The sequence below is a fragment of the Dendropsophus ebraccatus genome, chromosome 5 (genome assembly GCF_027789765.1).
Source record: "Dendropsophus ebraccatus isolate aDenEbr1 chromosome 5, aDenEbr1.pat, whole genome shotgun sequence".
Taxonomy (NCBI): Eukaryota; Metazoa; Chordata; class Amphibia; order Anura; family Hylidae; genus Dendropsophus; species Dendropsophus ebraccatus.
In genome coordinates, this window is record NC_091458.1 from 50,827,075 (window position 1) to 50,852,906 (window position 25,832).

The 25,832-nt window shown below is 41.1% G+C and overlaps 1 protein-coding gene across 5 annotated transcripts in view; it reads right to left on the minus strand.

Moving 5' to 3' along the window:
* The window catches only part of ASIC1 (acid sensing ion channel subunit 1), a 266,367-nt gene that overhangs the window by 116,572 nt on the left and 123,963 nt on the right, over positions 1-25,832 (minus strand). For all 5 annotated transcript variants that reach the window (XM_069970157.1, XM_069970159.1, XM_069970160.1 and 2 more), the window contains exon 3: positions 23,013-23,208. In XM_069970157.1, the coding sequence (XP_069826258.1) occupies positions 23,013-23,208 (196 nt within the window). The remainder of the gene's footprint in view (positions 1-23,012; positions 23,209-25,832) is intronic.

Here is a 25,832-nt window from a genome sequence, read left to right on the forward strand (position 1 = left end):
ATCAGTGACTAGAGAGGCGTCCTGCTCCAGTCATTGACAGGCTGAGTGGCCAGTCCATCAGCTGGGTCGTGACATGTACACCCTGGAGATCCCGGAGTCTGGTGGAGGTCCAGAGGCTGGTCCTTCTGCTCACCACAGGCACAGGGAGAGGTAAGTATGTATTGCTGGCTGCCAAATTTTCACAACAGATGGACTTCTCCTTTAATAAAAGATTTTACATTTCAATTTCTCAACATTTTCTAGATATCTATTCTTTACAATCAGAGGCAAAAGCTTGTCATGATAATTTCCAGCAAACACTTGTACATAGCTTGTTAAAGGGCCCACTCCTAGACAACCAAAGTGTCTTAGCACTGTCTCCTTGTCTAATTAATTGGAGTCACGCACAAGATGTCATATGTTACCTAGACAACCATACTGCCTATAGTCTTCATTGCATCTTTCCATACCCAACCTCAGGTTGTGCTTCCGACACAGCAAGCTGGTCATGCTCTTAGCTACCAGAATACAATAGTGTCCAGTCCAGGCCATGCTGAGTACAGCATTACTTCTGTATGGCTGGGCAGATTCTGAATGTAAATAATAGTGTTCTCGTTCGGCTGGCATGGCTGGCCTTTAGGGTGTTCGAGCTCTGTGTCTGCACAGGACGCATCACTCATCCCTGAGAAGGGCGCTGGTGACAGTAAGCTGCAGAGCCAGAAAGCCGACTGTCAGGGACAATGATGGACAAGCACCAGCACTGCTCTTAGCGACTGCCTGTACTGTGTGCTGCCACTCCACCTGTGCTCCTATTAGCCTCTGACTTCTCTGATTATCCCTTTTGTGGGCTGTGACTCCCCCCATCATATCACTTCTATTTCCAGTCTGGGCACTAAGGCCTCCCTCCCCCCTCTTCGGCATGATGCTGGCTGCCAACCTATGATCAGGGCATAGGATTACAGTGGAGTATCACTGTGACGCGGCCACTATTACTGTATGGGAACCAGCCAAAGAAGGACATATTATTGTGTGGGGAACTATAAGCAACTTGGGCACCATCTATTATTTCTGGGATAACTATAGATACAGTATGACAACATTATTACAGAAACACAGAATTTTAGGACACTATAGTATGTCAGGTACTGTCCGGGCAGCAGCAGCCCCAGTAATAATGGAAGCAATAAGTACTGAATGAAAGGGCAGAGGTGTGTGGTTACATGCGCTGTGCCCCTTCATCAAATCTCCAAACAGCTTTAACAAAGGGGGTTATAATGGAAGTCTATGTGACTTCCAGTAATTCCCATAGACTTCCAGTATAACCATGGCTGTTTAGAGTGGAAATGAAGGAGCACAGCTTCATTTTAGGGATCGGCAGTGTTCTCAGCACCCAGATACCCCCCGATAAAAAAGTTTGACATGTCGCTAGGATAGGAAGATTTTGTAGAGAGTAGGGAATAATCTTTTATTACCCCAACTAAAGCCCCTATTACACGGCCCGATTGTCACAGCAAGCAAGTGCCAACCTGTCAGATCAACGCTCGCTTGCACCTCGTTTCCCCGCCCGATGCCGGTGCTATAACACAACTCGACAGCCAGCGGGTAATAGTGAGGGTGCGGAAAGCTGCCCGGGCAATTGTTAGATCATCTGGGTAGCCCATAGAAGATAGCAGTGGCCTGCTGCCGATCAGCCAACATTGTGCATGTCGGCTGATCGTTGCCTTTTATTACACAAAGTGATTATCGTCCATAAAGGCTGATTATCGTGCAAATACGCCTGATAATCACTTTGTGTAATAGGGCCTTAGGCAGCAATCTTACTGTCTTGGGGAACCCCCAGGCTTTTTGTGTGCAGTTTTCTCCTCCTGTATGTTTTTCTGTATGATTAGGTAAAAGTAGTTAGTAAGAAGTGGGGAAGGGGTGTTTCATGTGAATATGCCCCAGACTGCTTCACTGGCTCGTGGCAGATATGAACAGGCAATTACAATATTTAGGCTGGCTAACATTTGATCTAAATTTTAATTAAAGATCACTACCCACCGATAAAGTATTGTAGTTAGTGCTGCTTGATTGTTATACATTGCAGGAACTAAGCAGTTTCCCCATAGCCCCCCTTGCTGTCAGTATGATCTGTTAGATGAGATTACAATATTGACTTTGGCAAGCACATTACTTTGACCAGCTGATCTATTCATCTCTTGTGAATTATATCATTAGATGGTGATGTTTTCTGTTTTTGCTTTTCATTTGATCACATCTGGGAAACCTACTTGAAAAGGAAGCAATCTTGGCAACATTTTGAAGTACGTTTCAAGAAAACGCTGCACCCAGGGATATGTAGTTAAAGATGTCAGAGCAGTAATGTCCAGGTTTATTAGGACTGCAGCTCCCTAAATGACATTTTATGTAATGCATTTATTATGCTGTTTGTGCTCCAAATCCTCTGATGCAAAGTAAAACAAACTAAAGACTGTATGGCATTTACCACAACTAAAATGCAGGGTTAAAGGAGTATTCCCCCTTTAACTTTATTAAAGCAAATAATTTTTTTTTTTAAATTTACATTGAGTGCTAGCAGTAAGAAATGACACGGCCCCTCTGCTCCATCCAAAAGAAGAGAAGGCAGCACTTCAGCGACATTTCAGCTTGCCTGTTTGGCTTTCCCAAGCATGGCCCCTCTGCTGCCGCCAATGGCTGTAAAGGGAACTGCAGGGCTGCCCACTGGTGCTGCTACACACAGCATTAGCTAAACTGAAACTCCCCTAATATTTATTCTAATGTATGTTAGCATTAGAATAGACATTACAGTTGAGGAACTGTCAATCATTACTTGCACTGCTACACTGTGGTGCGGATTCAGCGCTAGTGACACAGGCTGCTTCCCGAATTGTGGAATGCATATTCAACATGAATGTGGAAACACAGTCTAACAAGGGTATTCTGGTGATTCCATAAAAAAATAAAATTCACAAAAAAGGTAGCACTCACTGACCTTTCCCGCTTGTCTAAGTTGCTCCTAGTCCCAGATTCAAACTTTTACAAATGATCCCAGATTTACATCCTGGCACCACGCCTGGAATCTCCCAACATGCATTGCACCTCAGAGAGAACTGCAGGTACCCACCCACCACTGGCTTGTTCTCCTTCTGCTTTGGCCAGATTCATCATAGGTGTGAGTCAGTTACAGAAGATAAGTTACAGCTTGCCTGGCCTGCAAAAGAAACAGAGATCACATGTCCCCTGTCTCAGAAGGGAGGGGCAGGACAGAGGAGTGAAGACAAAGTGGAAAAGGCAGTGAGGAGTTTTGGCAGCTTCCATCAGTGTGTCACAGGAGGAGTTGAAGACAAACAGCCCAATTCATGAAACAAAAAGCTATTACAAACAAGATTAAATTATGGATGAGGATTGAACTGGGTTAAATCCTCCTAACCAGAGTACTGTTTTAAGGTGTCACTGTCTTATTTTTATTTACTTTTTTTTGTTGTTGCATAAATCAATAGTACAGTTGATTTTAAGAAACTTTGTAATTTGGTTTATTAGGCAAATATGGCATTATCTGCATTCAAAAAGACTTTCCCCAGGTCCTCCCCCCTCCCTTCTCTCTCTCATTCACTGCTCATTATCAGGAAATCAAGTCTTGTTGCATCAGACATGCCCCTGTCTGTTCTATGAAGGGGGGAGGAGGGAGAATAGTCGGCAGCAGAGAGCAGAGAACAAAGGATAGGGAGCTGTGTGAAAGCCTCTATTCAGAGGTCAGAGAGGTCAGTGCTGACGTCAGAGGAGATAGCCCAGTGATGTAGTTGTAAATTAACTCTTTGTTGTCCTGTTTTGGTGCCTCATCTCCTTCCACCCCTCCCCTCTCCATAGAGAACAATAAAGACAGGGGGGGAGCTTCAAACTGCTTTCTCATGATAAAAATGCATTTATTGGCTAATAAACCCAATTACAAAGTTTCTTAATATCGCCTGTACTATTGATTTCTTAAAAAAACAAACAAACAAAAAAAAAACTAAACTACAGGTACACTTCAAGTTAGTATACTACATGATGTGTTTTTCAATGTGTAGCTTTGGCTTTCACAATAACCTTAACATGTGACATGGCATTGTGTGGCTTGTTACCAGTCCAAGCAGTTGTTCTGTGTAACTTTTAGACAAGATTTTGCTTCTTCCTTATATCTACCAAGGAAAGCAATATATACATACTTTTATTACTGGAGATTGAGGACTGAGGAAAAACAGTTTTGGCTCTGTGCTCTGATATCAGACTTGCAATGTGAACAGAACATTCGATTGCTGCTATAATCAATTATTCCAATATTGTCACCTGGGTTTTCCTCCTGAACACACGCAGCCTATTATATCAGATTGCACATAGAGGAAATATGCCTGTGTGTCTAAGCTCTCAGGAAAACTTAAATACTTTGTTATGCTGATCTCAGTGGAGCTAGAATGCATCAGGAGAGCTATCAGCTTCCCATGGGAGGTGCTGAGATGTTAAAAGTGATTCAAGTAGTGTACTGATCAGGCGAAATTACACTGTATTCCATCGCTCTGAAGCAGGAAGGGAAAGTAGTATTTTCTGCTTTACTCTAGAGACCTAACAATTCGCCTGTGTTTAAGTATGTTCGTATGTGGCCTGTAATAATCCTGCATAGAGCTCTGTTTATTCATACAAATACTAAATACACAAAAAGGGAGAATAAACTCTGATAACGGATTGCTACGTTTTGTATAAAATAAACTTGTATCCTATGTATACATAAACACCCTTTTAGATAACTGTCCAATTCAGGTGCTTATTGACTATGTATAAGTTGATCGGTGCTTGTTAAAAGGACCATTTACATGGTCCATTTGCCAAAGGTAAATGCACAAATGATTGCTAGATTGGCTAATGTAGCCATTCACATTGTTGGCGGCATATCCCCTATTTTTAGTGTCACATGAAAGATGTGATTGTTGAGCATGTTAGGCTGCTCTTACACAGTACAGTTCTTTGTCAAAAAGGCATGCAGTTTTAGGCCATGTGCAGACTGCGTAAGAGAGTGGCCGTGGCGTGACCCGGCCGGGTCACGGAACGGCCAGTCTCTGAAAAGATCATCTCCGGCCAGGATTCCATAGAACACAAGGCAACGTATGTTTTCGTAAAAAGTACGGCTGTTGTTGCCGATTGCAACAACGGCCGTACTTTTACGAAAATATACGTTGTGTGAACATAGCCTTAAAGCGAATGTTAAAAAATATTTTTCATAATATTTTATCATATAACTTTAAGGGGAGTTTCTGTCTTCCCCCATTGACAGTTTGTATGGAACAGTCCATGTAGCTTTATCATGTAGGAAGTGCTCAGAGCAGAGCAACACATGTAATTTCTTGGGGGTCAACAAGAGATCACATGATCAACTAAAGGAAATGATTCCAGGAACTTTCAAATAGCATCTATGCTGAAAATGCCAGCTCAGGCAAACACAGACAAACAGGCAAACACTGCCTAAGGTTCAACAATCCACTGTAAACAAAGTCTTACCATAATATGTCTACAGCAACTTAGCAGACATGTGTTGGCATTGTTATAGTCTACTGTGTGTAGTCTGATCGTGGCTGCCACTTCCTGACATACATTTAATTAAAGCGACTCTGTACCCACAATCTGACCCCCCCAAACCGCTTGTACCTTCGGATAGCTGCTTTAAATCCAAGATCTGTCCTGGGGTCCGTTCGGCAGGTGATCAAGTTATTGTCCTAAAAATCAACTTTTAAACTGGCAGCCCTGTGCCAAAGGGCCATGGCATAGATTGTGTATGCATTAGGCTGGCACATCCTCTCTGTCCCTCCACCCCGCCCTCCTTATCATTAGTAATGCTCCAGGCAGATTTTCTACTATTCATCACCTGTGAAAGCACGGCACATGGGCTGGATTGTTAAGGCACCTGTGCAGTGTTCAGACAGGAGAAAATGTTCTAGGGGCATTCCTAATGATAAAGAGGGTGGGGAGGAGGGACGGAGGGGTGGTGCAAAGGTATGGCACAGATACTTTAAGCCACTGCCGTTTGACACAGGGCTGCAAGTTTAAAAGTTGTTTTTTAGGACAATAACTGCATCACCAGCCAAACGGACCCCAAGACAGATCTTGGATTAAAAGCCGCTATCCGAAGGTACAAGTGGTTTAAGGAGGGACAGATTGTGGGTACAGAGTCACTTTAAGTTTCTAGTAATTATGACATCAGATTGGGCAACTACTAGTTTATTTGTAAAGGACCTTTTTTATTTGAATTTTTACATTTTTGGGAATATAACATGATATCACCACTATGACTTGTCTTAAAAGAGGTAAAATTGCTTAATAATTGTGGGTCCCACATCTTAGACCCCTATTCACAAATTCCTGGCTAAAGCATGCTCCATTGACTTCATAAGATAGGTCCTTACAGGCCTACATGGGTGACCAGACCCCTCTGCTCCTTACAGGTGAGGGTTCTAGATGTAGGACCTGCACATAAGCATCCTGTGGATATGCCATAAATGATTAAGAGCACTGATACTGCATATTCACAAAATCATTTGCCTTTGTATTCTTCATTATACTATAATAATTCTACTGCAATTCAATAAAAATCATCCGCCATTTACAAATACACCCCAATGTCCACATTGATAGAATTCTATGGCTCTTGATAACACAGGTCTAATTAAACAATTAATCACCAACAGCTAATTAGTAGTTTCCTGGGTGGATGGACAATTTCTGCTATTTAAATCTACTAAGAACATAAACAATCTATTAAGTACTGTATATGTAATTATACAAAGCAATCATTTACCCCCTTTTGCTCTCTTCAAAATGAACAATGTTTTTGTTTGATCAGATCCTCTCACTGCGGGAATGATTGACCAGAAAGTAGTTATCAGCAATTTACATTGCCATTGTATTGCCCAGTTTGTATGCATATTGTCAAACAACAAACTTAAAGGGAATGTACCATCAGAAAATTACATATTGTTTAAATAATGTTTTTATGTTGAACATATTTTTTAAGAATTTTTGGTGACCTTTTTCCAAATTTCATTCTTACCACTGGGGCTAAAACTAAGCTTCCTGTTGTGTCTGTAGTGATAAGTGTAGGTAACTGTTAAGTGATCTGTACAGCATTGCAGCAACATGTGACACCAGTAGAGGGAGGAGAAAATAGCAGCTCTCAGTGGAATGACCTCTTGAAAGGTCACAGAGCGTGCTCAGCAATGTTTTACATTTATCTCAAGGGGACAGAGTCTGTCTATTGTGGTCTATGTCCGTGAGTCATGCTGTAACACATGTCACTAAGTGCTGTTGAAAACAGTCCAGGCAAGATGGCAGCCCCCATATCAATGTACAAAGAGTGAAAAAAAAAATAACAGTCATAAAATAGAAACAGATTGGAATACAAGAACAAGTTTTAGTATCAGATTCTATTCAGTAAAAGAAAATTTAGGTGACACGTTCCCTTTAAAGCGAATGTACCATCAGATGCGTCACTTTTTTTTTTTTTTTACATTACCTGATTAGCACCAGCACAGGGATCCCGGTGGCAAGGGTCCTTTTTGTAAAACACTGCCCAGTTTCAGTTCTCGACACTGTTCTTTTGCCATGTACCATCCTGGCTTTATGCACATGGGGCGGACCTGGCATACCCTCCACTCTGCGATGCGCCTCCATTGAAAATAACATCATAAAGCATGGGAACTGGGCAGTGCTTAAAAAAGAACACCGCCCGGGATCCCCATGCTGGCGCCAATTGGGTAATGTAAAAAAAAAAAAAAAAAAAAAGTGATGTACCTGATGGTACATTCTCTTTAAAATAGGTACCAGTGTATCAATCGATATAATGAATATAATGGGTGGGTGTTCATTCTCCTAACCATACAGGTTGATTTGTCTACCGTCTGTAACCACACACAGAGCACCTACAAGGGTATTCTGCCTTTAAAAAGATAAAGATGATACCTGGATTCATCCTTGCCTCCATTTATTCCTAACATCCCCACTCATTGTGCCTCAAGTATTGTGCCTGAGCTTCTTACGTGGAATGTACCTACTTTGCACCAATATAATACTTCTAGTAAAAGCAAATAAAATATATTTTTCTTTATAGAAGATAGAACAATGTTGGGTTGTCCAGTATAATTATCACTGTTTAATAAAATCCAAATTCTAAGTAATTTCCATTTAAATCACAGTAGACATAGGGATTCCTACTGTGATAAGAGGACTGTGGATGGGAGGCTTTCTTGTTGTGCATTCACTGAGTGATCCAGGCACTGTGGGCTGATGTGACAGATCCACTAATTAAGAAATATATTTGTTAAGAAATCATTGGGCACTTTTCTTATTGGGATAATTCATGTACTTTTAGATACACAAAGGAGTTTGACGAGTTTGTCAGCCCAAGAGGTCAACAAAGATTTTGCTCATACTTTCTTTCCTAAACTAAAATCGCATTTATTTTCTATGCGATGAATAGGCTTAATGTATTATGGTTAGATGTTAGGTATGTGCAGCCAAGGCAGTGGTCACACACCGTTATTTGAAGTGAAAAAATGGGCATTATTTGATAATAACGGCTGTAAAAAAATTATAATAATCATTATTTCCGGCTGTCCTTATCATATGGCGGCCGTTATTGTGAAAAAACTTTTTTAACTTTAAAAAAACGATGTATGAACATAGCGCTACATATGTAGAAAATTCATATATACAGTCATGGCCAAATGTTTTGAGAATGATACAAATATTAATTTTTACAAAGTCTACTGCTTCAGTTTTTAAAATGGCAATTTGCATAAACTCCAGAATGTTATAAAGAGTGAACAGCTTAACAGCAATTACTTGCAAAGTGAATATTTGCCTAGAAAATGAACTTTATCCCCCAAAACACATTTCAACATCATTGCAGCCCTGCCTTAAAAGGACCAGCTAACATCGTTTCAGTGATTGCTCCATTAACACAGGTGTTGATGAGGACAGGGCTGGAGATCAATCTGTCATGATTAAGTAAGAATGACACCACTGGACACTTTAAAAGGAGGCTGGTGCTTGGCAAAAAGGCTCCAGGGCGTCCAAGAAGACCAGCAAGTGCCAGGACTGTCTCTTAAAAGTGTTTCAGCTGCGGGATCGGGCTACCAGCAGTGCAGAGCTTGCTCAGGAATGACAGCAGGCAGGTGTGAGTGCATCTGTACGCACTGTGAGATGGAGACTCTTGGAGCAAGGCCTGGTCTCAAGGAGGGCAGCAAAGAAGCCGCTTCTCTCCAGAAAAAAGACTGATTTTCTGCAAAAGGTAAAGGGAGTGGACTGCTGAGGACTGGGGTAAAGTCATTTTCTCTGATGAATCCCCTTTCCGATTGTTTGAGACATCTGGAAAACAGCTTATTCGAGGAGACGAGGTGAGCGCTACCACTAGTCTTGTCTCATGCCAACTGTAAAGCATCCTGAAACCATTCATATGCGGGGTTGCTTCTCAGCCAAGGGAATCGGCTCTCTCACAGTCTTGCCTAAAAACACAGCCATGAATAAAGAATGGTACCAGAATGTCCTCCAAGAGCAACTTCTCCCAAACGTTCAAGAGCAGTTTGGCGATCAACAATGCCTTTTCCATCATGATGGAGCATCTTGCCATAAAGCAAAGGTGATGACTAAATGGCTCAGGGAACAAAACATAGAGATTTTGGATCCATGGCCTGGAAACTCCCCAGATCTTAATCCCATTGAGAACTTGTGGTCAATCATCAAGAGACGGGTGGACAAACAAAAACCAACAAATTCTGACAAAATGCAAGCAATGATTGTACAAGAATGGACTGCTATCAGTCAGGATTTGGTCCAGAAGTTGATTGAGAGCATGCCAGGGAGAATTGCAGAGGTCCTGAAGAAGGGTCAACACTGCAAATATTAACTTGTTGCATTAACCCATTCTGTCAGTATAAGCTTTTGTTACTCATAATATGATTTCAATTATATTTCTGTATGTGACATCTGACAAACACACATAAAAACCAGAGGGCAGCAGATCATGTGAAAATATAATATTTGTGTCATTCTCAAAACTTTTGGCCATTACTGTATATGGTGTCTAGATGTCTAGACTGGACATGTTGTCCCTCTAGCTTCTCTTCTGCTTCTAATAAGGTAATCCAGCACTATTGTGACCTTTGTTTTATCTCTTACTTATGTATGTGCAGTATTGATCCACTGTAGACTGCAAGCAACTTATGCCTTCTAATAATCTTGTTTCAGCTTGGACTAATTCATTAAAGGGGATGTCAGATTTAGATTTGAAATATTTTTTTGAGGAATACTGTGTTAATGGTCTTGTTCAGAACCTCATCTGTTAACCAAAGTAGGAAGGGTCTGCAAAGAGCATGTCTTTCTCTGGAGGACTTGGCATGTATATTCATTATATAGATAACCCATAGATTTAGGCCATGTTACTATAGCATATGCCTAGGAATGCACACGTCCAAAGTTACGCCCCCATTTTGTTTTACCAATAGCCATGCAATGATAAACCCAGCAACACCTGGCTATTGGTGAACACATGGGGCATGGTTTTCACAGCTTTCATTCATAGGCAAAACGACCTTCAATGAAAACTAAGAGAAACCATGCCTCTTATCTGCTCCGTTTTCCATACTGTAGGTAAGCGTCATGGTTTCTGACTTTGTAACTACCGTATATAGGAGATTCCTTCAACTTTTATGTTGTAATAAAAACTGCTATGGTAAAGTTTTCTGTGGTGTGTATTTTATCCCTGGACCTTAAAGGGGTAGTGCGGCGCTAAACATTTATTCACAAAACACACATTACAAAGTTATACAACTTTGTAACATGTGTTATGTAAGTGAAATGCCCCCTTCCCCGTGTTCCCCCCCAACCCGGATTGGCTGAGAACAGCATAACTGTGCTCAGCCAATTGTGGCTGAGAAGCTGATGACGCGGCAGAGGGGGCCGGCATGAGGGACGACTGGAGCGGTTTGGCCGGTCTCCCGAAGATGTCGTCATTGTCCCAAGATGGCGGCTGGGGGTCGACAGTAATACGGTGAGTATAATGCCCCACACTTCCAGGGTAGGGGGAACACGGGGAAGGGGGACATTCACTTACATAACACACATTACAAAGTTGTATAACTTTGTAATGTGTGTTATTTTGTGAATAAATGTTTAGCGCCGCACTACCCCTTTAAAGAGGACATAAAAAGAGGGGTCTGTATCGGACGCTTGTTCTGCAGCATTCTTCCGTCCAATCTGGTTACTGCTATTGGTTTCCTTTGCAAGAGCAGGTAGGCGAAATTGTGGCTGATGGACATATATTCTAGGGAATGGAATCAGCAAATACTATGTGAATGGTAATAGCGCAGTGTATCACAAAATGTAATTTCATCTGGAGTTTTTGTTGAGTCCACTTTCCAAACCAAAGTAGAGAACTTTAGTAAATCTCCCCCAGTGACTTCTACCAAGAGGTCTCCAGCACTTGCTGATACCCTGTCTCCCAGTCTCATTAATAATAGACAGAACAGTAATACCTGGCTGGCGCAATGTGGTTCTTATAAGTGCATTGATACCAGATGTACTTGCTGTACGTATGCCAAGGAAGTACATATGATAATGGACAGTATTAATAAAACAGCAGCAGACAAAACACTTTACCAACTGCAACAGCACATATGTGATTTATCTGGTCCAGGATGTAACTTATAACATCTGTTAGGTTGGCCGTACTATATGATAGCTGAAACAATACATACAGGAGCATATACAGTAAGAGATGCCAACACTTCTTGGTTGCTGAATCTATATAATGTTTCTAAGCACTTTAGATTTGTCCACTCTTTTGGCTTTTTTTCAATTTAGTAGCAAACAATGGGTCAGTACACCTTTAGGCGGGGTTCACACAACGTCTTTTTTTGGCTGTTCGATGGTCATCTTTGTGGACGTCCGTCATTTTGAGGTCAAATAATGTCCATTATATTGAAAGAACGTCCATAATTTCAAAATAACGAACATTATTAGACCTCTAAATGACAGACATCCACAATGACGGCTGTCAAACGGCCAAAAAAAACGTTGTGTGACCATAGCCTTAAAGAGTATCTGTCATTATAAAGGTATTTTGAGATGTTATCAGACACTCATCACTGCTGACACCTGCTGCGAAGAAAGTGCGGCAGTGCACGCCACTTTCTTGCTGGTTGCTTGATTAGGTGAGGGAGTGGAGCGCACTTGGCACTCTGTCACTGGCTGTATCAACATTTCACAGTGGGTCTCAGCAGTAAAAAAATTTATAACATGGAATGTGGCCAATGATTGCTGCAAAGGGCTGCACAAATGACCTAGCAATCATTGGTGTGGCCCTACCTGCATGATCCCCGAGCCATGTAATAGGCCCTGTAATGGCCTCTATCTATAAGATTAGTGCTCTTTCACATAGCGGCTTGGGATATCTAATAGAGTGCTTAGGGCTCTGTTGCATTAGGTGCCTATTAATATGTCTGAGACTGGGTATACTGGAGGAATCTCTGATACTCTACGAACCTATGTAATACTATATACAGAAATGATGTCATAAAAATATAATGTTGGGTCTAGTTCTGTACTTTGATGTGTTTGACCGCGTCTGTGCAGAACATACACTATGTGCGGAGATGGGAATTTCCTTTTAGCTTGCTGGTCGTCCAGCATTGAATTGCGGATAAAGTACCATCACTATGCCTATGTGCGCACATACTGTGCAGCTCCAGTGCTCATTATACTTCATACTTCACTGGTTTCTCTATAATCTATGGGGTTCCCTGGTGTTCTTCAGAAGTATTATTAAATTATTTTGTGAAGTCAGCTTGAGGGTCCTTTTCTCCATCATTTTGGAGACAAGTACTTTTCACGGCTCCCCTGAGTCCAAGTTCTCCAACTTTATACCATATCTTGTTATTAAATGACGTATAGAAAAGCGGCGCTGTACTAAAATAAAATCCTATTACCTGAGTTTAGTTTGCATTTGCTTTATCAGTATACAAGCTACAGTCTTATATGCTCCGCTGAGAGTACTACGAGTTGGAAGAAGTGATTGATTTCATTTGCAGTTTGCTTAATATCTCTACCTGGCATTAGGAAACATACCATGGGGGCCTATGTATCATAACACTTTTCCTGCTTAGCGCTTCTCCAATTTGATGATACTTCTCCAAGCATTCATTAACCAAGCAACCAAACTCCTATGAACACATACATCAGCTACTGAATTACAGCTTCTCACATAAGAAACCTAGGCCACATCAATTGTGGTGTGAATGTCCCATGCCAGCCAATGGTTGACAACTGGTTAATGTGGCCAGTTGAGCCTTTTGTATCATATTAATTACAGAAGACATCAGATAGCAGGGAAATTAATGGTGAATTACTGAATAAGGGAGTTATGGATTTAGCGCAATGCTTTTACAAATTACAACTAAAGTCAATCTGTTGTTTTAGATGGAAAGGCCATTAAATTAACCAACCAAGTACAAAACAAGCTGCTATATGTACAACCTTGACATGAACAGTGGAAACCAAGAAGCAAACCAGAAAAATAGAGGAAACCAGTCACCAGACTGCAACTCTTGGATTTCCTAAGGCCTCGTTCCCACTTTTGTGATGCAGAATGCAGCTGGGACCATTGCCCATTTCTTTACCAATAGCCGATGGATGTTGCTGGAGTTATCAGTAATATTGGCCACCTATTGTTAACCACATGGGGTGTGGTTTTGGCTTTATGCAAAGACCGCAATGTGGGGACACAGCCTAATCACTGACATTGTTTAAGCAATGACATAATAACACTATGCCCCTCTGCTAAGCATTAAAAATGGTGCTGCTGTGGCACTCTCTTTAGGGAAAAGGCAGAGCTATTATTTTAAATTGTAGACAATCTCTGTAAGTACAGTAAATGTACCATCATGCATAGAAATACGGCAGCTACAATTGACGGGCAGCTCATTTTAATGGTTAAAATCTTCAACAATGAAGGTCTAATGGAGTGCTCAATGAGTAATCTGCCATCTTGAGGATGCAGTGATGAGTAAGTCCTGTCTATAGGTCTAGCCTGAAATTCAAAAACTTCTGTGAGAAAGTGAAACAAAAAGTAAGAGTAAAAAAGAAAGAAAACAAGTAAAACATTGCTAGTCAGGGTAAACTGCTCCGGTGCACTGTTAGGGGCACTGCTGTGTCATTCTTCCCGACCCTTTTAATGATAATGAGTGGAGGGGGCGGCAGTGCTCCTAACAGTGCACCAGAGTGGAGTTTACCCCGACTAGCAGCACGGGACCAGCGCTATAGGGGGCTATCAGCAGGTTAGATTAGTTAGATGTTAGTTAGATGACTTCATTGTAAAGTATTATTAAATTAAAAATATACGGCCTTTAAATTATGTCCACATTTTACCTTATTTTACAGTGTGTACAGTAAGAATGTATAAGAAAATGTATATGTATGTATAAGAAAGTCTATTTAGTTGGTTTTTAGGCTATGTTCACACACCACCAAAATGACAGATTTTTTGCACACCGTCATTTAACAGCAAATAACAGCCTTTATTTTAAAACTGCCGTTAGTATAGGAATAATGGCAGTCGTTATAAAATAACCACCGTTGTTTGTCACTAAATGGCAGTGTGTGAACATAGCCTCAGGCTGTTTAAAGCAAGGCATGATAAATGATCAGACATTTTTGAGCAGTGTGTAGTAAACCGAGTGACCTATAAAGCAAATGATTAATTGTAATCATGTAAATGATACTGAACATACTTTACCCTCCACTGAGTACCTACAACCTGCACGCTCAATGCACTGTTCAGGTGAACTATCAATCATGACTGTCCAATAAATCTCATAACTCTAGGATCGATGGTTTCTTCTTGGGTGCTGTTATATGGTACTACGACTGCAGGTCACACTTGTGATTTGTCAATAATTGCTTAGCGGCACCTGGCCTCGAATGTTCAAAGGATGGCAAGTCTAGGTGACGCCTGCAATTAGCAGTTAAAGGAGAAGTCCAGCAAAAATTTTTATAAAAGTATTGTATTGCCTCCCAAAAGTTATACAAATCACCAATATACACTTATTACAGGAAATGCTTATAAAGTGCTTTTTTCCCTGCACTTACTACTGCATCAAGGCTTCACTTCCTGGATAAAATGGTGATGTCACGACCCGACTCCTAGAGCTGTGCGGGCTGTGGCTGCTGGAGAGGATGATGGCAGGGGGACACTGAGGGACACAGGACACTGGAGAGACACTGAGCATCCCCCTGCCATCATCCTCTCCAGCAGCCACAGCCCGCACAGCTCTAGGAGTCGGGTCGTGACATCACCATGTTATCCAGGAAGTGAAGCCTTAAAGTAGTAGTAAGTGCAGGGAAAAAAGCACTTTATAAGCATTTCCAGTAATAAGTGTATGTTGGTGATTTGTATAACTTTTAGGAGACAATAGGATACGCTAATAAAAATTTCTCTCTCACTTGCTGTTACCCTTTCCATGCACTGCTATCAGACTACGTTTGCCAGTAGTGTTTGCAGTGCAAGTTCCTGCCCCTCAATGCCACACACACTGACCCTTCTACCCCCTCTCCATCCTCTGTCACACCTGCATGCGCAGGCTGTGCTCAGCAAACAGACTGGATGTGAGACAGTGGTCACATGATCTCTCCTGGGAGGGACAGGAGAAGAGCAGGAGACATAGTGGAATGCACAGAGGCAGTTTTATTCACTTTCTGGATGTCAATTAACTACCAGTGCACCAAAACTGCGCAGACACAGTAATACATTATATAGAGACGTCTTAATAACTTTCAATGTATTTTTAAAAATTATTTTTCCTATACTTTTAACTTCCTATACTATTAACATATAGCTTTGTACCTGATTATTCTGTTTTTTCAAAGGTTTAACTCTATTCCTGTGTACAGAACTCTTCATATGACTGACCATGGCTTATATCTCTCTCCTGTGTACCAAACCCTGCAATTAGAAAGGATAGTTCCAGCACTCAGTCGTCCAAATCCAATTCCTTTATTGTAGCATAGCAAAAAAAACAACAAACAATAAAATCCTGACAATCGCTGACATGTTTTGGTCTATTCAGACCTTAGTCATAGCATCTATGACTAAGGTCTGAATAGACCGAAACATGTCGGCGATTGTCAGGATTTTATTTATTTTATTTTTTTTGCTATGCTCAGTAAATGAATTGGATTTGGACTGCTTGTTATTTGGTGATAGCTCACACCTCCGTGTACCAGCAGGAGGGGATATACATGCAGGTAAGGTCAGCTGATCATCCTTTCTCCTTGTGCTGTGCTGAAACCCTGCAATTCATCTGACAGTAATTGTGAACTGTGTCATTGCCTCTGCCTTTGGACCGTAGATCTACAAACCAGCATTGTTACACAGAAAAATATCTTGGGAACAGATTTGGAATTGTTTTCAAAACTGAAAAATATAGCTTTACAAAAAAGGCACATATGAGTCTACCCCTTGACCATGCATGCCCTCCCTGAATGTATTGTGGCCCCTTAATGGAGACAAAGGGGGACATTTATTAAGTCCGGCGTTTTTTACGCCGGACTTATAAATGTCCCCACATCTCCGGCGCTACAGAGATTTTTGTGAGGCGGACTGCCTCTACATAAATCCAGTGCGCGTTGGTGCGCACAGCCAAAAACCTACGCCACCTGAAAGGTGGAGTAGGTTTTCGGCGTATCTTTTAGTTGAAAAAATTATAAATCGCGCGGACTCTGAGTCCGCACCCAACGTTCCGAATGAATCTGACAGATGGCAAGTCAAAGGACTGCTGGGTATGACTGGTGACAGATCAGTCACAGCTTGATGAAACAGAAAAATGCAATATACAATGCAGATGTGAACCTGGCCTACAAAAAACTAACATAAAAAAGTTGTGACCTAGATAAAGGTCTTTTGGGCTGCTGTCTGGATGTGTGCATCCTGCAATACCTTCTGCTTGTTCTGTTTAGCTTGCTGTAAATTCCCAGCACCATGCCTGCCGTGCAGTAAACATAACCTATTGCTTATATTTACTTTGTGATTGCTCATTATATTCGACTGGATCAGAGTGTAAAAGCTTGTAGGCATAAAATAAATTATGAAAAACATGCTCAAATTCACAAGAACTGGTTAACATGATCCAATTTCCTACTTGGTAATACACCGTCTGAGCAAGATGACATTCACAGACTGGAAATGCAAAATGATTACCTTGCGATGACATGGATGGTATATTCTGACAGAATGTTGTACCATTCATTGCTTTTAACAAAAATTATTATGCCTACCGCCAGCAGTACCGCACATCAAGGCCATTTCAAGGCACACACCCTGTATTTTTACCATTGGAAAGACAAGATATGTGATTTGATAACTGTATGCCTGGGAAATGGTAGAAATATCACTACAAATCCCAGTTTACAACTACTGAAGGACCATGTTAGAATAAAGCTTACTATCTAATGTATGTGGGGGCCTTCTGGCCTTACTCTGATAGAGATGCCTGGCAGCTGCTTCCCTCTCTCTCCCCATTCAAAACACTTTGACTAGGCCAAGCGTGCACGTGTATAGAGAGATAAGGGTAGGTAGCCATCAGGCGACTGAGTTCGTCCTACAGCTATCTTATGTGTATAATTGCAGATCAGTCACCCATGCACCATTGCTCCTTGGGATATCCAGCTGAGCTTCCGGTGAGCTGCGATCGTCTATGTGATTATCTTCTGTGTATGGTCAGCTGTAGAAGGAATGAACTATGACACGTACGAATCATACAAAGGCGTAATGTGTGTGTATATATATATATATATATATATATATATATCAGACATGTCACTATTTTTTTACACAGAGTAAAAATGAAGACCATCATAAGCTAATAAACACACTCTACACCATACATGATAAAGCGGTGTAAGGTAAACTTCAACACAAATGTTACCACTGACTTTATCGTAAAAAGTGCTTTATGCTGCGTTTACATGAAGTGATAATTTGCCCAATCGATTGTTTAACGATTTTGAAGCAACAATTTGGTTTTTATAATGATCAGCGTTTAGACAAATTGTTAGAAAATTTGTAAGAAAAATCGTTATTGTGATCATTTTTAAGATCGCTTAAGCCCAATCTGTCACATAGGGTGAATCTTTGAAAGACTGTTTACACCAAGAGATTTGCGAACGGCGAACAGCGATTTGAGGACATGCTGAAAGATCAAAATGAACAATTTCTCGATCGTCGCTTGATCACTCGCTGTGTTTACACATACCGATTATCGCTCAAATTCGATAGTTATTGCGAAAATTCGAACAACAATCGTTCCGTGTAAACGCAGCATAAGAAGACACAATTAATCACACAGCTGGGCTGCATGAACAATTAGTGTATTGTTCGTGCAGCCACTTAAAGATATTGCTATCAGCTGCACATCCCCTGGATACAAGGAGATGTGTGATGATGGCAATAAATTTTGAAGCCAAACAAAAGATGCGTTCAGCGAAGGATCAGGCATTTTCTCACTATAATGGAAGATGAACATGAATGTGTGACTACATATTGTGGACACCCTAGGTCTGTTCTTGGTATTAGTCTAGATCTAGTGGTGTAGCTCCCATAAAGGCAGAGCATGCCACTGCAACGGGGCCAATGCACTAAGGGGGCCCACAGGCTCCTGGTCCTTTAACCCTTTAAGGACATGGCCCATTTTCGTTTTTACGTTTTCGGTTTTTCCTCCTTGTGCATAAAAGGTCATAGCACTTGCATTTTTCCACCTAGAAACCCACATGACCCCTTATTTTTTGCGTCACTAATTGTACTTTGCAATTACAGGCTGAATTTTTGCATAAAGTACACTGCGAAACCAGAAAAAAATTCAAAGTGTGGTGAAATTGAAAAAAAAAACGCATTTCTTTTATTTGGGGGAAATGTGTTTTTACGCCATTCGCCCTGGGGTAAAACTGACTTGTTATGCATGTTCCTCAAGTTGTTACGATTAAAACGATATATAACATGTATAACTTATATTGTATCGGATGGCCTGTAAAAAATTCAAACCGTTGTTAACCAATATACGTTCCTTAAAATCGCTCCATTCCCAGGCTTATAGCGCTTTTATCCTTTGGTCTATAGGGCTGTGCGAGGTGTCATTTTTTGCGCCATGATGTGATCTTTCTATCGGTACCTTGATTGCCCATATACGTCTTTTTGATCGCTTTTTATTACATTTTTTCTGGATTTGATGCGACCAAAAATGCGCAATTTTGCACTTTGGGATTTTTTTGCGCTGACGCCGTTTACCGTACGAGATCAGGAATGTGATTTATTAATAGTTCGGGCGATTACGCACGCGGCGATACCAAACATGTTTATTTATTTATTTATTTGTTTACTTTTATTTAAAACCTGGGAAAAGGGGGGTGATTCAGACTTTTATTAGGGGAGGGGGCTTTTTACTATAAACAACACTTTTTTTTTTTTTTTTACACATATACTAGAAGCCCCCCTAGGGGACTTCTAGTATATACACTTGGATCTCTCATTGAGATCTCTGCAGCATAGATATGCTGCAGAGATCCATGAGATCGGCACTCGTTTGCTTTCGGCTGCTGCAGCCGAAAACGAACGAGTGCCGAGCCGAGGACGGCGCCATCTTGGACGCGTCCCCGGCCGGCATCAGTAACGGAGATCGCTCCTCCGGGACAAGGTCCCGGAGGAGCGATCTCCCCCACTAGACACCAGGGAAACGTTGCCTCCGGTAATCGGAGGCAGCTGTCAACTTTGACAGCTGCCTCCGATTAGCTAATTAGCGGGCACGGCGATCCGGCCGTGCCCGCTAATAGCAGCGGTCCCGGGCTACTCGCGGCACCCGGGATCGCGGCACCGCGGCACCGCGCGGCCCCGCTTTGAAGTGCAAGTGAGGACATAGGACGTACCGGTACGTCCTATGTCCTTAAGAGGTTAAATGCAGATAATGGCATATTTGGCCATTTACCCAATTACAAAGTTTCTTAAAATCGCCTGGACTATTGATTTCTGCAAAAAAAAAAAAAAAAAAATACGACAGTGACTCTTTAACTGTGAGCATTCAGGATGAATGCTGGGGCACTCTGACTGGCAAGCCACTCCTTTCCTGCCCCGCCAGTCTCTCTTGTGTCCGGAGGCAGCATTTCACCTCCAGCCACAAGAACTCCCCAAATACACATACCTACCTGGCCTGGTGCGGTTGTCCGGTGTTCGTTCTACCAGCTCCCAGGGAATGAGTGACGTTACTTGTCTGCCGGGGAGCTAGGAGAATGAAGGAATGCTGGGGGGCTGTGCCAGACCAGGTGAGTATAGGGGGGAGAGGAGCTGTAAAGGATTTATAGGGCCCCGTAGTTTTTTTTTGCTATGGGGCCCCATGATTCCTAGCAATGCCCCAGTCCAGATCCCGGACAGAGTTATGGCTAGATTTTCCTTCACCTAGAGCAAAGATCACTATAAAGAGTCTAAATGCCCTGTCCTAGGTTAACACTGTCGTCACTGTGTTCTTAGTGGTCTCAGCAGTTGGTCTCCCACCAATAAAACATTTGTTATATAAATATTATAAATAATGGAACTTGAAGTGTGGGCTCTTTATAAAGAAACAAATTACATATTACAGAGAATGATGAGAAGAAAGTAAAATTATTCATCTCTTTTTTCTCTAGTGTATTCACAGAGGAAAATGAAATGTCAAACGAAATGCAGGGGAAGGTAAACTCTCCATTAAATGTCACCTGTCTTACCTACAAAAAAGTTTATCAGCACCTTAAAATTAAAAGAAACAAATTGGATGTCAATTATGCCTGCATGCTAAGGGAATCAAGTAATATAATAAATCTTTATTTTTTATTTTTAAAGGGGCTGTCCAGCGAAAATCTTTTTCTTTCAAATCAACTGGTGTCAGAAAGTTATACAGATTTATAATTTACTTCTATTTAAAAATCTCAAGTCTTCCAATACTTATCAGCTGCTGTATGTCATGCAAGAAATGTTTATGTTATGGGGATTCATAGAAAACAGAGACAGAGTTCCTGTCTCGGCCAGAGATGTCAGCAGAGGGCACTGTGTCAGACTAAAAATAAAACATTTCTTGCATGACATGCAGCAGCTGATAAGTATGGGAAGACTTGAGATTTTCAAATAGAAGTAAATTACAAGTCTATATGACTTTCTGATATCAGTTGATTTGAAAGAAAAAGATTTTCGCTGACCAACCCCTTTAACGGGATTATCTCAAGATTAAAAGTTAGTGTCTATCCACAGAATAGGAAATAACTAGCTGACCCCCTAGTTGGGGAATAACTAGCAGACACCCTAGTGTCTGCTTGGACCCCTAAAGATCAAGAGAATGTAGGTCATATGTCCCTTGGGTAATGGAGCAATGGTACTGCATATACTAGGGCACCACTCCATTTACTCTCGGAGGGATGGAGGGATGTACGCGTGCATGTTTATGGTGTAAGTGAAACTCAATGTGGATTTTTAGCAGTCTACTTCTTAACTTTCAACTATCACTGAAAAACATGTAGGTTTAAAACTTCTAACAGATTTTATTGGATATACATTAAAAACGTGGTCCAAAGAAAAAACAAAATATATCACCAAACATAGAAAAAACTTAGTGAATGATGCCGCACTAAACAAAATAATATAGAGGTAGTGTGTCTATTTATTCATCTATTCCCACACTACACCCTAATCGCTGCATAAATATACAGTATAGTGGCATCAATCTACCACACCAGACCGGGGTGGTAGATTGATGCCACTATACTGTATATTTATGCAGCGATTAGGGTGTAGTGTGGGAATAGATGAATAAATAGACACACTACCTCTATATTATTTTGTTTAGTGCGGCATCATTCACTAAGTTTTTTCTATGTTTGGTGATATATTTTGTTTTTTTTTTTTTGTTTTTTTCTTTGGACCACGTTTTTAATGTATATCCAATAAAATCTGTTAGAAGTTTTAAACCTACATGTTTTTCAGTGATAATTGTTTCTATGCTCATGTAGTGTATCTACATCCATCAACTATTTAGGTGGAAGTTTTTTTCAGTGACTGGTACTTCTTAACTTTGCAGCGAGTATTGCAGTGAAAGATATATATATATATATATATATATATATATATATATATATATATATATATATATACACACACACCCACACACACGTATATAACAATTCACAATAGGTCAATAGGTTGTGGTCAGAGCTCAGCCTCTCCTCTCCCTACCCAGGACACAGACCACACCTAGAGAACTCTCCCATAGAAATTAATAAGGTCCCCTCCAGTCAATTGTTCATATGTCCCTCGGAATTGATGTAAAGCATATCTCTACATGGTAAACAATCGGAAGACAGAAAAAGATTAAAAAGCAGAACATGTTCCAGTTTCTGGCTCTAATAAGTGAAACATTAAGGTGATCCATTCCCTTTAAACCAGGCATGGGGAACCTGCGGCCTTCCAGCTGTAGCAAAACTACAATTTCCATCATGCCTGGGCAGCCACAGCAAAGGTATCCCAGCTATGATGGGATTTGTAGTTTTGCAACAACTGTGGGCCTTAGGTTCCACACCCCTGCTTTAAACAATAAGTAAGCTTTCGTTTCATAAGGCCAAAGAACCCTCTTAATGTTTCAATGTGTTTATAAAATCAAAATGCCAACGAGAACAGAAGAGCGACGTCAGCTCTGTAAATCCATGAAATCTGCCAGTCCGCAAAATTACCCACACTGTGCACAGCACAGCTATAACAATAAGTAACTCAACAGTAAGTAGTCAACAACTCAATAAAGATCTTACAGTGTTACACACAAGTAGACCATGAGCGATTAGCAAGACAGAAACAAAGAACGCGTTCCAGGAAATGAACATTGAGGTTATGGCTTCCAGATACATAATCTAGGTGAAATATTCCTGCAGATAAGTGAAAATAAACGTCATCTTACTGGAACAAAGTCATCGGGGCCGCACTCTTCTCCTCGGTACTTGCAGCTGAGCAGCATTTCACGGATGTCATGTCCAGTCCGGTCATAGAATTCCTTCATGTTAAACGGCTTTGGCTTGAAGTTCCGGAAGTTGGCTTTTTCTTGAAGCACTTCCATGACTTTTTCATCGGCAAGGTGAGAGTCCGGAAGCTCATAACTGGAAGAAATGTGATAGAAACCGACAATAAATCTAATAAGTTATATTCCGTAGCATATCTCACAGATTCCATAATGTTAGGGTACTTAAAGTCACACAATATGGAAGATGGAACCTCTCATAACAACAACAGGAATAATTAGATGCTTTGCCATCATGTTGCATAAAAGGTGTTTTTCAAAAAAAAAATTATGTTTGTGAAAATATCCCCAAGGCTATGTTCCCACACAGTATTTTTGCTCAGTATTTTGCAACCAAAACCAGGAGTGTATTAAAAACACAGAAAGGCTATGTTCAAACACTGTTGAAATTGAGTGGATGGCCGCCATTTAATGGCAGAAAATTACTGTTATTTTATTTTGAAATGAAGGCCGTTATTTGCCATTAATAGGCTCAATAAACTCATTAAATTATTGATTGGGCCGTCATCAGCCGTCTAATAGGACCCTTAGTAATAGACCCTGTCCCAGGGTTTGTTTAAGTCTAGACTGTTCAGTACTGCCCCATTATGCCTCCAATGCTTCATTGATTTTTAGGGTGGCTACAGAGACATAAAAGGGCAGAGTCCTCTCTTCTGTGTGTGCAGTGTGTGGCATTATACACATTATACTATTACCACTAGCTCAGGGACAACTGTATATTAAAGATGAAGCCATATACAAGTTAGATAATGGCCATAAATGGATCCCCTCATGTACAGACACAGGACAGCTTATTCTAAAAAGTTACCTAATACACAACCTGCATACTTTTATAGTCCTAAGGTACCCTGCTGTAATGGTGAATTCGCCCAGTAAACAATACTTTCCAGCAGGATGTGAGAACACTGTGTGAACTGTAGTTTAAAACTAGGTCACTGATGGAAATAGACACAGTGTAATGCTTCATTTCCCCAGTAGTGGTCGCTGTAGGGATATTGAACACTCAGTGTTCGGTTTCCCACAGATTGATCACGTAAGGTCACAGCAAGGGTCACTGTGTGATCAGATTAAACCAGCATAATGCACAAAACTCTGAAATACTGTCCATTGTGCAGAATAGATTTAGTCATTGTACAAACATAAACCGAGAATGTTCTCTTATTAAAGAGAAATTATTGAGTTATTAAAACTCTTATTAAAGAGCCAAGAGCCTCATTATTTTAATGGAGATTTTTTTTTAGCAGTTGGGGGCTGCTTTTAGTGATTTGGGTCTGTATCTTGCCATTGCAGTGAGCTGTTGCATTCCTCTGTGTTTTTGCGTGTTTGCAATTTAAGCCATAACAACGTGCTCCTGCCTAGTGTGAATGGTGATCTAGCAGAGCTGACCAAATTTGTCTTTTTTTTTTTTTGGAAAGAGTCACTGTAAAGAGAATTTTTGTGCTTATATAGTGCAGCATAGGCTACAAAACAATAACGTGCATGAGTTGTGTATACGTATTTTAGTTGCTATGGCATGTATAGGTTTTCTGCCATTGTGATTCCTTTTTACCCTCTGATATGTTTTTTTAAAGTTTCACTGTAGTTTGTAAAAACTTTTGACATGTCATTAAGACATGTGAAAAGTTTTATAGATCCGGGTCTGAGTGTTTAGACCCATACCAATTGAGAGAACAAGTGGGAGAAGACCGTGCTGCAGCACGTCCTCTCAGCACTCTGTATAAGACGAAAAGAATCAGGCTCCATAGACTTACCTTAACTTTTTTTTCTAACACAGAGTGGGAGTGGAGTGCACTGCAGTGTGCCTTCTTCCCACTCATTCTCCCAATCGTTACACGTGTAAACACTCAGACCCAGACCAATCAACACTTTTTATATGTTTCTATGACAATTTAAAAGTTTTTTCAAACGTCAGAGACACTTTAAAGAGGACCTGTCACCCCTGTGCCAGGGTGACAGGCTCCCGACCCCCCGTTACAGCCCCCTATACTCACCTGATCCCGCCGGGTCCCGCTTCCTGATCCGGTCGGGTCACGGAGATATAAGCGCCCGAAGCCCGACGCGCGCGCTCACAGGAGAGTCCGATGCCTATAGAGAATGACGGAGCATCGGACTCCCCATTCATTCTCTATGAGCGTCGGACTCTCCTGTCAGCGCGCGCGCCGGGCTTCGGGCGCTTATATCTCCGTGACCCGACCGGATCAGGAAGCGGGACCCGGCGGGATCAGGTGAGTTTCCTATGATACCTTTGGTTTTGCAGAGACAAAGCAAGTGGAGTCTCATCATACACAAACTAATACAGATGCCAGTTCTCTACAGTTGTATCTAGCCTAGGCAATCTATTATGAACTAAACATCTTTGACTCCTGGCTGACTGTAACAAACTCCATGCTGAAGAGAGATTTCTGTTGCTCATTTTAGACCCCAGAGTATTATCTACACTAGATACAATTTGATCACCTCTTTGATGTAGTAACAGGTCTGTATCAAATTTCATTTTCTAGAAGAAAACAAGAATGTTTCCTATCACTGACGCAAATGGAAATCTTTAAAGGGGTTGTTCACAAAAAAAATTTTTCTTTCAAATAAACTGGTGCCAGAAAGTGCCAGAGATTTGTAATTTACTTCTATTACAAAATCTCAAGTCTTACAGTACTTATCAGCTGCTGTATGTCCTGCAGGAAGTGGTGTATTCTCTACAGTCTG